General features: G+C 37.7%; 1 protein-coding gene across 1 annotated transcript in view; it reads left to right on the forward strand.

Annotated features, from left to right (window-relative positions):
* The window catches only part of RP1 (RP1 axonemal microtubule associated), a 170,175-nt gene that overhangs the window by 19,999 nt on the left and 135,847 nt on the right, over positions 1–14,329 (forward strand). Inside the window, exons 5-14 of the mRNA XM_033070858.1 lie at positions 127–259; positions 5,565–5,716; positions 6,257–6,335; positions 6,996–7,071; positions 8,605–8,681; positions 8,768–8,799; positions 8,935–9,064; positions 10,374–10,489; positions 12,437–12,598; positions 13,178–13,390. Of these exons, the coding sequence (XP_032926749.1) occupies positions 127–259; positions 5,565–5,716; positions 6,257–6,335; positions 6,996–7,071; positions 8,605–8,681; positions 8,768–8,799; positions 8,935–9,064; positions 10,374–10,489; positions 12,437–12,598; positions 13,178–13,390 (1,170 nt within the window). The remainder of the gene's footprint in view (positions 1–126; positions 260–5,564; positions 5,717–6,256; positions 6,336–6,995; positions 7,072–8,604; positions 8,682–8,767; positions 8,800–8,934; positions 9,065–10,373; positions 10,490–12,436; positions 12,599–13,177; positions 13,391–14,329) is intronic.

Raw genomic sequence — 14,329 nt, forward strand, 5'->3', positions numbered from 1 at the left:
ACCCATTGTTTTGAGGTCATCCATGAAGCTCTACCTGCACAGATTTCAACAGCATCACACGTTTCATGTTCTGTTCCATCTGGTCTGAGATCAGCAAGTTAAATTGGAATTCTTGGTGCTATTTAGGTGCAGTTGCTGAACCTTTTCTCAGGGGAGCAGTTCTCCTTCCCTGTACATCGATGGCTGGCCAAGGACCAGGTTGATGGGGAAATATCTGTAGAGCTTCCTGTATTACAGCAGGGTCAGCCTATTCTTCCAGGTAAGCACAATACCACCTCAGCAAAGTCAGACCCCAGACTGATGTCGATAGAAGTGAGTTCATTGTTTTTCATCAGGCTCTCTATTACTTTTTGGCTGCCACAACACTTTTGCTGCTTTGTTTTCCTGTTGTTACTGTGCATACTCAGGTAAAAAGTTAAAAAGCACTGGGAAAAAAAAGAGAGTCTTTAATGCTTTGAATTTCACACATTCTTTAAGTGGGTTCTGTGTTTGGTTAGATTTTCAGGTGCTTGTGTTTGGTTTAAAATAAAGGCAATAGTAAAGACATATCAGACATGTAACCACCATGAAGCCAGCATGTGAGTCAGATCACAAACTGATTTCAACAAGTGGGGATTATAACTCCAGTGTTACTACTGTAGCTCCTGTTTCAGTCTCTTTCTGGAAAGTGGCTTGGACTTGCAGAATACTTTTCAATTTCGGATGTGGAATAGAACTTTCACAATAATTATTTCAGGAGGCTATAAGTGTTAAAATCTCCATTATTCACAGAGACATTTTATTGTAGTTGTAAAGATGAATGATTCCAAAAGATATGAAAATTATTGGGTGTTGCTGTTATTGCACTGTTTTAGTGTCCTGCTCTACCATACCAGTCCCTGATGTTGCTGTATGATCCCTCTGCTTGCTCAAAGGAAAGGGGTTGGAAAGTTTGTGCTTGTTCTTCCCTTCTCTCCAGTTGGCATTTTCCTGTTCTGGAAAATTTCTAAGAAAATTGCAAGGGCTTAACAAGATCAGTGTGTCCTGGGAGAGATGTGGGTGTTGGATCAAGAATGCTGTGGCAGATTCCCATCCTATTGGGGTGTGATGCTGGAGGGGGAAAAGCCATAACAGTACTGGTATTACTTGTGCTAGGACTTCACTCGAACAAGATCCACCAGGGACATGTCCTCTTCTCTTCCCCACAAAATTCATATCAGCTCCAGAGAAAAAAATGAATGGGATGAGAGAAACTTCCATTATAAGTTCTCTAAAAACTATGGAACCCCTTTTTCAGAATGTTTAACAGTTTATCAGTGCTTTATGGTGTGCCTATGATCCCTTGTGTTGATTTTGCAAAGTTGAAATTGTAACAGATATTTCAGTGGCAACAGATATTGTGGGTTCAGGCTAGAGAAAGAGAAGATATACAAATAAAATTGAGGGGTAGAAGCCCAGAAAATGGCCGATGGATGTGGGAAAACATACCTTGGGACAGTTACAGTAATTTCACGATTATAAGCCGTACCTGATTATAAACCGCACGTCTGGGTGTCAGCAACTGTCTTGGGTTACAATACAGAGTGTGATAAAAGGTATCTATTCTATCACCATCTGTTGAGGGTGGGGGCAGTGATCCTTATCTCCGTGGGAGATATTCTGCTAATGGGCCATCCATTGAAACCAGGCAGGGCATTGTTCTTTAACTTTTCACAACCCATCCTTCCTCCAGAGAGTCATTTTCTGCTAATGGCCGATTGAGTCCCACTGTGTGACTGATAAAATTACTGCATCCCATTGGAAGTTGCTCCAGCCGGGGGAAGAGCCCAACATTTCTTACCAAGATAAAAACAGAGGTTTTGGGACACTAAGGGAGCCCCTTTCTCCACTGGACTCCAGAGGAAAACCGGATTTCTCCACATCATCACTGGAGCTCCAGAGGGAAACTGCACCTTGTACAGGAGCACTGCTCCAACTGATTCACATCTGTCACTGCAGGAGGATGCAGCCACCATTTAATGGGACTGCTACCAACACCCTACGTGACGGGGTGACAGGTTGTACTCTGACTTTGTCCGGGTTTGGAGTTTGTCTCTTTGTAGTACTGTATTTCTATTTGAATTTCCCTAGAAAAGAGCTGTTATTCCTAATTCCCATATCTTTGCCTGAAAGCCCCTTGATTTCAAAATTATAATAATTTGGAGGGAGAGGGTTTACATTCTCCATTTCAAAGAGAAGTTCCTGCCTTTCTCAGCAGACACCTGTCCTCCAAACTAAAACAGCAACTTTTTGTTCTTTGTCCATATATAAACCGCACCTGATTATAAGCTGCACTTCGGGTTGGGACCAAAATTTTAGTCATAATGGTGTGGTTTATAATAGTGAAATTACTGTACTATTGTAATAAGAGATATGTGGCCTGGACTTATATTTACACTTCTCTGTGATGACTGAGCTCTGAGATTAAGAACCTGACAAGAAGATCAGAAAATGAGGTTTGTGCCTCAAAAGCATGTTTTAAGAGAAAAAGAATAATGGAAGAGATTTCCTCCAGTACTTAGCAGCTGTCAATGGCTCATAAAATGCTCTAGAGAGAGGCACATCCACATTAACCACTATTATTATTGGCCTTGGGTGTTCATGTACTTCATGACATGAGAAGTGTCAGAGACACTCAGCCTGCTTCCTCACAGGTTTGGTGTCTTTGGCCAGGAGACTAAAGTTGTGTGTATAGGAGGACATACAAACAGACGGGTATAAAAATGAAGCACCTCCTCACCCCTTTGAATAGCAATAATTAATGATAATTAACATGTTATATTGGATATGCTCTATGCCCCCAATTGCAGTACCTGTTCTTCCCCAAATATTCTCTTTAAATATTCCAAGATGCAGATCTCAACAACCTCAGCTAGTTATCACATGGTGCTAATAATGCCAAGGTTATGGATTCAATCCCTATAGGGACTGTCCACTTAAGAACTGTACTCAATGATCCCTCTGTGATTCTCTGAACATCCTAATTTTTGGGCTCTTTCTGAGTAGCAGGTTTCCTTGTTTCTGAAATGAAGATACAATGAAAGACTTTTTATTATTGAGTAATCTTCGTGCATGAAAAGCACAAAGGCACACTTACAACCAACCTCTCAATCTGCATTTTGTAGTTAACAATTTCTCGTTCACACACAGGAGGAAGAAAAGAGCTTCTGTGCATTTCTACCAGTTTCAGTGTAAAAAGGGTCGTGCAAAAGGCTTTGGAGAAGGCAGTTTCATCTCTGATTTAGTAATTGAAAGACAGCCTCTGTGGTTTTTTGCCAGTGTTATATTTCTGCATGAGACAGTGAAAAGGGAACAGAGCTTTTAACTTCAGAGAAGATAGTTTGATAACAGAACAGTGAAGGGGTCTGGATTCAATGTGAAAGATAGATGATGAGAGGCACTTTAAAACTAATTTCTGAATAAAAAGAGGCTGAAACACTCTCTGATTTAACATTTTTATTCAAAGGAAAAACATGGGAATTAAACTGTTAAGAAGTGTTACATAGAGACTTTGTTGCTATAATGCTGGAGGACTGAGCAGAATTCATTTCACTTTTTATCCTTTACCGTCCTACTTTTGTCATTGTCTGCTCATGGTTTATGACACAATCATTACTTATATCCTTTGAATAAATCAGGCTTACAAAGTGTTGGTGACTGGTGGACCTTTGCTTTTCTTCTTGCAGGAAAGTAGGTAGTTATTGAAGGAGAAAATTTTTGCAGTAGAGGATTGTTGTGGTCCTTTTCATGAAATTGTTGGACTAGAGAAATTAATTCTCTCCCTCTGCTGTGGTGTGGGGCATGTGTTCATGTGGATGCTGCAAAGAAAAACTTTGGCAAGTAGATAGGTCAGGTGTGACATGTGAAATTATATGGGTAAAATGCAGTATGAATTAACAGTTGCTAAATGAAAAACTATTTTGAGTATTGAGACAGGCATACACTGGGAAAGATAGTGTCTGATTGTGCTGCTAACTAAAGAGTGTCAAAGGCTTCTGTATGTTAGATGTGACTGGCCTTTGCCACATATTTCAGAGGAATTGGGAGGCTCTGATTTCAAAATGAGTTAGCTTTCATACTAGAAGGAAACTACCACTAGTGTTCTGTGTTGGCACATTAAAATAATCTGTGCAGGCTGTTTAGTATTTTAGCTGAATTGTTACCATTATCCAAACTGAATTCTTTAAGATAGCTTGTTTGGTAACAAGCACAAAAAATACCACATAATTAAATGTGAGATAATCATGAAAAAAGTAAGGATGAAGGGAAAAATTGTAACACTGAACAACCATCTAGCATAATTTCCAGCATGGACTGATGGTGAATGAGTGCTTATTAAAGAAAAGTGTTTGGCCATCAGAAGAATGAGATCTGGAAGCAACCTCCTTCAGAGAATTACAGCCAAGCTTCATAGCATGCTTCAAATAGAAACTGACAATTGAATGATGATAATGTTAATGTTGTTTCGGACCCAGTGGTTCAGAAATTCTTTTCTGCTTGCAAGACAGAGAAGCACACAGAGAAGCACCTACCCTTGGAAGAAGAGCTTGTGCCAGAAAATGAGGTTTTCTTTTCCCCTTTCATTTTCTCTGTACCTCACCTGGTCTAACAAAATATTGGTAGTGTATGTTGGCATAAATTTTGCCTTTCCCATGTTAATACTGAAGATTTTTGTTACATGTTTTATCTTAATACCGGATTTTATGGAGTTCCTACATCTGCCTTTTAAGGACCACAGTTTTATATTGGTAGATATTTGAATGAAAGGTAGTCTTTAGTTTCATTATATTTTAACTCAAATTTAGTTTTACTTGCAATATCCACTCTTATTAAATAAATGATTTATTGAATTTAAGTCTTAGTTGTTCCCTCCTAAATTTATATCCTTAAAAGAATTTCCATATGGAATACAGTGAGGTTACTTATCACTGGAAACATTCAAAGTCATCTTGGACATGGCTCTGAGCAGCCTGATGTAACTGAGGATGTCCATGATCATGGTAGGGGTTGGTCTAGATGGTCTTTAAAGGCGTCTTCCAATCCAAACCATTCTATGATTCTGTCCTGTAGCATGAATTACTAAAATAACAATGCAGTTTTCTGAGTTTTGAGGTCCTAGAAAACTAAAATAATGGTGCTAGATTTTAGCCTGTTTAGTTAACCAGTGCATTCAAAATGTTAATGGCTCCCATTCCTTTTTACAGTTTTGATCTCACCACTTATGGTGACACTAATCTTGGATTTATATTATTTCCTTTTCAGTTTATGATGATTTCAAATGATGCTGCAGGACCAAGATATGTTACTGGGCATTTAAAATTAATTTCTGTTTGCATTCCCCACATATCACAGCCTGGGAAACAACAATAAATTTAACAACCATAAAAACCATAAAAGCAAGTTTGTATTTTATTTTACTGAATAGGATTTTTAAAGTTTTATACCCTGTCCTTGACACAGATTTATTTGGACTCTACAACCAGATAGATATTATTGTAACTATAACAGTGCTTGTGATATGAAAAGTTGTCATCTTTTATTGTCAGTGACTGTCTACAAAGTGCATGTGACAACAGGAGACCTGTGGAATGCTGGAACTGAGGCTGATGTCTATATTTCTGTCTATGGAGAAAGAGGTGATACAGGATCACGACAGCTGCTCAGGTCACAGAAATCCAAGAAATTTTTGAAAGGACAGGTAAGTCAAAGACAGGGCATTTTTTGTTTTCTTTGTTTGTCTTTTGTCTCTTGGGTAGGTGGTGATTACAAGAAAGGTGCAGTTAGAAAAGAGATAATTACTATGTTCCAATGGTTCCCCAAAATTCCCTAATTAAGTTCTAAATACTTTCTGAAGTTATACCAGTGCTTTTGAAGCTGAAAATTTTCATTTATAAAATAGGTAAGATGTGTACTTTTGGTTTTCATTCTTCTAAACATTTGGTTTAATAAGTGAAGAGGAAATGAAATTTCATTTATATGTGCATTTTTAATGTTGAAATCTGCTGTAAATCATTAGTCATTGATGCTTTCCACAGGTTTTTCTTTCCTGACTCTGATTCCATTCATTTCAATGGCACTTCTCCCATTAGCAAAGTGATCAGACTTCTACTGCTGTTTCAGCTAACATTTCAAATGATCTTGACAAAAGAGTTACAAGGGTTTATGGTTCTTCGCAATTTCATGGCTGAAAAATGCTAGACTTTTTAGATTTTTCTGAAATGTTGTTGGTTGATTACAGACTGACATCTTTGCCGTTGAAGCTGTGCACCTTGGATGTTTGTACAAGATTGTTATAGGACATAACGGGCTTGGATCAGGTCAGAAACTTCTCCTTCACTCTACACTCAACTATTATGTTAAGGACAGCATTTGATAGTAATATTTTACTAATCCCTATTGAAAACTGTGAAGAGGGTGAATGTTTGCAAGTTAAGATATTGACTGTGACTTGTATTAAAGTTAAAATGAGCTATTGTAATTTTAGATGGATTAGCATTATCGGTTGCACTGTAAAGATGCAATTGAAGATTTTTGTGACACTACCTTGTCATTAGACTTCCAATTAATGGTGAAACTTAAAATGCTTGCAATCACAAGTCCTATTTTTCAAATTCTTGAGCCTAAATACTGTAAACATAGCAACTTATTTTGAACCATCATAAGCTGTTGTCTAATTTTGTCGATATTTTGATTGGCAAACCGAATAATTCTCATGTGATAGCAATATTAAAAGAGGGAGGGAGTAGCCAGAGAGAGAGACCCAGCAGCTTGCAGGCCCATAAGGAAGCTCTACAATACCTAGAGCAGGTGCTGTCCTCTCTGCAGCTGTGAAGACAGCTGTGACACTTGCAACCTGCCAGTGGAGCTGCAGATTTTGCAGTTCCAGTAGGAGAGAGAAAACTGACATAATTAAATGTATCATTTTTTCTCTCATGAACAATTTTTTTTTTTTTTTTTTTTACTTTATTTCTTCTAAGGAAATGGATGGTTTCTTGACAAAGTTGTAATCAAAGATCCTGTAACAGATTTGGATTATACTTTTCTTTGTCACAGGTTGGTATGTTTGATTTGGGATAGACCTGTAATAAATTGTAACTATTAGTTTTTCTCCTGAAATATCCTGTAAGGTGAAATATGTGTTTCCTAAGAAGTGAGTTGAGATTGTCTGATTCTTTTCACAGCTTTAAGAGCTGTATCTGGTCAAACATCTGGCCTTTGAACTAAAGAAAGAGCAATAAAAAGTTCTGTGTGGGAACTTTCCATTCTTGCACCTTTTGAACTATTTAAGATAGGCTTTTGTTACACATTTCCTGTATCCAACACCTTGTGTCAGACACCAGTGGGTTCATGTCATGCCATGCAAGGCTTTTCAGAAGAGTGGCTTTCTGCCTCCCTAGCAAACTGTTCCTGATACACTGAAGTTAGTATGGAGATTAACATGGGGTTCAGGGAGCTCAGGATCCCACTTTAAGATCCTGTGAAATGGCAATCACAAACGCAGTTACCTGACCAGATCTCCTTTACTCTTTTGCTTTGCAGCCTGTTGCTGAGCTGCAACGTAATTTGAAGCAATCCTAACTTCCCTGCCTTTTCCCCTGCAGATGCTGCTGCTCTGAATCTTCTGTTCTGTAACTCATTTACAGTTTTATCTATGCCTGATTAATTCTCAACACCTTGCGGAAAAATTTTAATCAATAAATATCAGTGCAAACATTAGGAACAGCAAAGTCCAGTCACGTAAGAGCCTAGCTGCAGCTTGCCAGTGGCACCCCAGTTCTATTTCCTCCTCTCACTTCTCTGGGTGAATAAATAACTGCCTGAGACAGCCCAGAGTGAGCGATGTGCACACTGAAACTGATTTATGTGTGAGTAAGGGCTTTCTGCCTATCAGATACAGCACCTCATCCTTGCCTGACCTAATTTTGAGTCTGTATTCTAGATGAGATGAACTGCTATGAAGAGATCTATAATGCTGGCTTCATACATAATTTAGGGAGAGTTCAAATCCATTTCAGGCAGAAAAATACAGTGTATGTGCTAGTTATTGTTAGAGCTTGATGCTGTGCTTGCTGTCTTGCTCAGAGTGTGTGAATGCTTTTGACTCAAATGGAGTTAGACTTAACTTACGTAAGTAGATGTGTACAAAGGCATTGTGAAAGTATAGTTCAGACATGGTGAAAGTGTTGCCACAGTTGGATTTGCCTCTTCGTATAGGGATTTTCAGGGCATGGAATGATTTGCATCTGGCTGTAACCTTCTTGCAGACAGGAAGAACAAACATCATGACCACCGCACAATTCATTATTGATCTGGGATGAATGTGAGTTCTCTGATTTGTAATAATTGGATTAGGCCCTTGTACCTCAGTCCAGGAAAAGCATTTACTTATATTTTACTAAGGAAAAGAAAAAAAACCCAAATTTTTTTTCAAATTTAAATCTCTTTTTACTAAAGCTGGATTTTTGTATTGCTGTTTGTCAGCCTTGAGTCTTTAATGCATAGGACAGCAAGCATCAGTATCCAAGTGCCATGCATACTTTGGAAGTTGCCAATCAAGGTTATTACTGAAAAAGGTTCTGTTCTTAGGTGGCTGGACCAGGGACAGGATGATGGGAATATTACTAGAGAACTACCTGTGACAGATGCCAGCACATTTCCAGGAAGTGAGTGAAAATTAGTGGGGAAGAAAACTGTCTCAAAGGGAATGAAGGATCTCTTTAAATTAATTACTCTGTTTTTATCTGCACAGGACAAGAGCTGGAACTCAAGAGAGAAAAAACTGTAAGAGTATAGCTTTTTATTTCAATTAAAACATTGAAATTGTGCTTTGAGTGAAATTGGGTAAGTTGAATGCTTTGTACGACAAATTCCTATGTATCATATTCTCATAAGTCTTTTCTGTTTGTTGTTTACTAGTGGGCTGCAGAAAAGTGGAAATTTCAGAAAGGCATTACACTTCAATTTTACAACAGGCTCACCCATGGCTTCATTTGCCTCTACCCAGACAGCAGAGTTGATGCTCTTGGTGACAAGAAAAACAAATACGGTAAAGTATTTTCCATGTGGATGTATGCATAAGAGATACAAGAAAGAAAGTCTTTCATGTTGAGATTCCTGAAATGGATAGGAGTAGATAATCATATTAAACATTTTCCTTACTTAAAATATACATGTATTTGTGACTATAAGGACTCAGAAAACGTGCTTAGTTTACACATGCACACAAATTCTCACATGGAGTCTTGTTACTGGCTTTCCTTTACCAAATAAAAATACTTCTTGTCATCTGCAGTTTGGTATTCCCACAAAACTCACATGGCAAGGACAGCTGGAGTCTTTTGAAACTAGATCCAACTAAGATAGCATGTTCAAATTTAGGCAGAGCTCCTTAATGAGTACATATGTGTGTGTGTGTGTGTCTGTATGTACATATATATAACACATATATATGTGTATTTATAAATTATTTTTTTCTATTTTTGGAATTGATTTTAATGTCAATTTACCTGTTTCACCCTTTCAGCTTTGCTCCCACTGCATTAAAAACACTTAACTGTAATACATGTCATATTAGTTACACACATTTTATTCCCTTGGTAGTGATAGAGCTGCTCAGTCTTTCTGGCATCACACCAGAGACTTTACATAGGAATCATACACAGATCTTTTTGGATGAGACAGAATCTTTCAGGACACACCAAAGAGTGCATCAGGACACCACAGGATTCCTCCAGGGACAGCTGCATCTTACAAAAAGGCAACATAACGGACTGGCAGAACAGTTGCTTAAAAAATCGCTGTTGTCCCTGGGAATAATAAAAATGGCGAATATTTACCTTTCATCACTATTTTGTAGCTATAAGAAAGTCAATTGTTTGGAAAATTGGCCAGATGTAAAATTTGAGGAGCCATGAGCTGTGCTGCTAGATTTGCTTTACAAATTCTAATATGGATATAGAGAAAATGAATTCTCTTTCCTTACCTGAGAGCTTTGTGCTCCCTACATCATCTGTTATTTATCATCTAAATTGATTGCTAGGGTCCAGCTCATTATGCTGGAGTTCTCAGCTCCTTTTTATGGATTTTTTTTAAACATATGTGCTGATAAAAAGAAATTTGTTCCTTATCATTACCTCTCAGGGCTTTTCTCCTCAAGGCAGCAAAATAGACAGTAGTCCCTAGATGCCCTTTCCTGAAGGAATGAGAGAATTTATTGATCAGGGAGGTCAAACTGTTTAGTTAAACACTTAATTAATTCCTTTTCCTGGAAAATGCTAAAACATTGATTGTAATCAAATGCAAATATGAATTAATAAGCTTTCATATTTCTAATTTTTTTTTTAAATCTAACTCAGGTGTCTTTGATGTAAATGTCAAAAGGAGAAATATATGTATATTCAGCAGTCATCAGATGCCATCTCTTGCTCTTGCTCTTGTCAGTGGCCATGTAACTGGAAAGGTAGGAAATGCTGTTACTGATTCCTGCTTAATAAAGACATGTCATTTTCTGATAAAAAAAAAAAAAGGTTTTAAAATCTGTCTAATAAATAATTGTATTTCCAATCAGATAAGGAATGAAGAATTGCATAACTGAACCGAGGAAATTGCTGATAAATAGGCGAATTTAGAGATAGGGCTTTGTTTTCTCACAGTTTACTTTTTATTCTTTGATTGATTTAGTTTCTTTAATTTAGATATACCAGGCCATTCCAAGATGTCATTTGTATTTGTTTGCCACATGCTGACAAGCTACCTGGAATGCCCCAATATCTTCTCTTTTTCACTAAAGAAAAGTTCTCTGGCTTGATTTTAAATGCCTCTTTTTCCTTTGCACTTTTTCTGTTTTTTAAAGTAACATGCCAGTCATAAAACAGCTGGTAGAATCCAGGGTTTGTTTTGATGCATTTTGATTTGTTTCAGCCCAGCTTCAAAGTTTATTATGCCCTTTCTTCCTCAGAACTTGCAGTACACTGGTAGGTAAATGGAGTTGTAGAATTCAATTCATTCTGATCATAGAATCAGAGAATATCCTGAATTTGAAGGGATGCACAAGGATCATGGAAATCTGACTTCTGGCCCTTCACAGGACAGCTCCAAGAGTCACACCATGGGCCTGAGCGTCCAAACAATTTTTGAACTCTGTCAGGTTTGGTGCTGTGACCACTCCCCTGGAGAGCTGTTCCAGTCCCCAAGCACCCTCTGGGTGAAGAATCTTTTCCTAATATCCATCTGCTTTGACTTTTCCAGGAGATTACAGTAATCCAAGTTCTTGTACATGGACTCCTTGGGGCTGATTGGAGTGAAATGACAGTGGATGATTGATATGTGTAAAGAGATGCATATATAGGGTTTATAGGAGGAGTGTAGGTGGAAACACCCAGGTACCTGCCCTCAAGCAGGGGAGCTTTCAGTCCTCTGGTGAAAGGCCTCAGAAATCAGTCTGAAGGTGCTTAGAGAGTCTTTGATCTCTTATGATACCTGTAAGACACGATATCTGTCTCTCAGGCACTGGAGGAACAAAAAGGCAACACAAAATTGCAATTTGCCTTATAATACCTACTTAATTGCACTTTGAGGACATGCTTACTTACTTGTTTCACAACTATTTCTAAAATCCATACAAATTTCCCTTTACTTTTATAGGTGTATTGAATCTGATAGACAGTTCTTTTAGCTTTTTATTCAGAAGGTAGTGTCTTGAAAATGAAAAATTTTCCTAAAAATATTCTTTGTACTCTGGAAAGTACTAAGATGATGTAAATCAGAAGTATTATCAATTATGAGAGGGATTTTTAGCATTTTACATTTATTAAAATTCTAGTTTTATTTCAATATGAAAATGATGATGAGTTGATAAAATATTTAAATATATATTATTATGTAATGATAAATGTTTTGATAAAATATTAAATTATGTATTTTGTACAATGGGATCATATAGGCTGCCAAGCTGAACAGGCAAACATGGAGTAAACTGTGTTGCTTAAGTCTTTCTGATTCTCCAAGTGTTTTCTGTGAGAACAGTATGAATGAATGAGGACAAACAAAAAGGCAAGAGAAGATGGGCTGGTGGCCAAGAGTTACCGTGTTTCATTTCCTGTCTATATCAGTTTTATACTTCTTTGCCATCTTCACAGGCTGTGACACACTCCCCAACTGAGGCACCCAGGTATCCTTCATACTGATCTGTGTCATCTTACAATTAACTGTTTCTGTCAAATTCCGGAGTCCACAATTTCAGTCCTGAAGTATTAGGACTGCAAATCTGAAAAATCAAAAGATTTTTGTACTAGACTGCTGGTATTGTGGGAACTCAAACAAAAGAGAAACTGTATTGTGGTACTCGCTGGTTTGGATTTTGCCATATAGTTCATATAATTTATTATTCCTTCTTGGACTATGTTAGAGCAAAGACAAGGCATGCTGTGAGCTCCGCGTTCGCCTTCAACCCAACAGTCGTGCCATTCTTGAGTCAGCCAACTACCCAGGTCACACTGTGGCTTTCAACCACCAAGGAAAAGTAGCTGATGAAACAACAGGATATGCTGGACTTTCCAAAGAATTTGTTGTGCACGTCAAGGTAAGGTGGGCAGAGGGAAATTAGGAAGACTCTTCTAAAATTTGCAGATTATTTCTAACCAAGTTTCAGAGGTTTGTGAGCTAAAGGAGGGATCCTCTTCCACGAGGTGGAGCTCAACAACAGTTTAAGAGGTAGGCAGCACTTGAGAAGGTTCCCTTTATGTACTGCAGCTGGTACATGCAAATAGAGTGGTCTGTAACACAGGAAAGGTGAGATCCTAAACTTCCTGGTAGACCTTTGAAAGGCAGCACATGAGAGCCGCTGTTGAAAAGAGAAAAGTTCCTTAATTTGCCACTCTCCTTGCTCTCTGGATGTTGTGCTGTGCTGCTGAGCAAGAAAAAGTTGGGATGCTGCAGAGTAGGGAAGGATTTCTGCTGCTCTGGTTAGTGCCTGCACAGAAAGCAGCAAATCTTCAAAGGCTGGAGCTATACTTGAATTACTTGAGACTGACTCTTTTATCCTTTATACAAGGACATGCATGGGTAAGTGCTTAAGACAGTAGGAGCAGTATCAGTATCGAAGTTTAGTACGGAGAAAAGCTGTGCTGCTCACAGGGGACTTTTTGTTTTTGATCTAAAGGGTGTGTTTTGTCATGGGGCCATCATTCTGCTCAACACAAGCTTCTGCCAGTCTCTGTCCCTTAGACCTGATGGGAGCTGCAGTGGGGCAGGTCAGCAGCAGCAGGAATCCTACTGGAAGGTGCATAAAATCAGCTCTGGACTCTGCATGTTTGAAAGTGTGAAAAAGCCAAGAATGTATCTGAAGATCAAAGATGACAAGTGTGATGGAACAGTAAGCAGTTCTTGTTTGCATTTCCCTCTGCAGGTAGTTTAAGTGAATTGTCAGTGATACGTGAGAATCTTTTTTAATTTGCTTGGATAAAAATAAAACATAAAATGTAGTTCAGATTTCAAATGTTTCAAGTCTTTTCCTTCATTTACCAAAGTAAAGGTAGAAAAATATAACAAGAGAAGGTGTTGTGCCAATTTTGCAGTTGACTGAATCAGTAAAGATCTGATTATATTATTAAACTATTGAGAATATGGATGTAGTTAAAACTTATATACTGCTAGACAGATGAAGAAGATAAAACCCATTAAAGAATAACTAAGATGTATACTTCCCTGACTTTTGAAGTGTGATTCTGTTCATCTAAGTTCATATTTCTCACATTTATGTGACAAATAGTCTTGAATAATTTTTATTTTGGAGTTTAAGACAATTGAATATGAAACTGAGCTGTGTAAGTACTCAGATATGAAGTCCATGAGAGTTTTTTCATTGCCTCCAGTACACTTTCACAGACTAAAATATTTAATCCATATTTTGAATATAGGCTTTGTGAGCTTATTTTTCAGCAGTGCTCTCACCAATGGATCAAGAGGTCTGGATAAAAAGTGACATTGGGTAAAGGTTTTGAAATTAAACTTGTAAATGCTATGAAATTGAGGAAAAAAACAGTTACATCTATTTAATACATGTTATATTATGTAGCATTAGCAAATCTGTGCTATGCATATATAGAAATATCCTGTGTATTCTGAAATAGATATTTTCACATTCTTTAATCCTCTGGAAACTGTTTAAGTGAGAAATTTCTTTGAATATATCCTAGCATTTGCCTAAATCCTGACATGAATCAGAATGCTTTCACTTGGTCTTTCACTTACCCAACTCATGTGATTAGTGTTTCTGGTCATAAAGGAATAAGCAGAGATTAGGTGCAAGTAT

The sequence above is a fragment of the Catharus ustulatus genome, chromosome 1 (assembly GCF_009819885.2).
Source record: "Catharus ustulatus isolate bCatUst1 chromosome 1, bCatUst1.pri.v2, whole genome shotgun sequence".
NCBI lineage: Eukaryota > Metazoa > Chordata > Aves > Passeriformes > Turdidae > Catharus > Catharus ustulatus.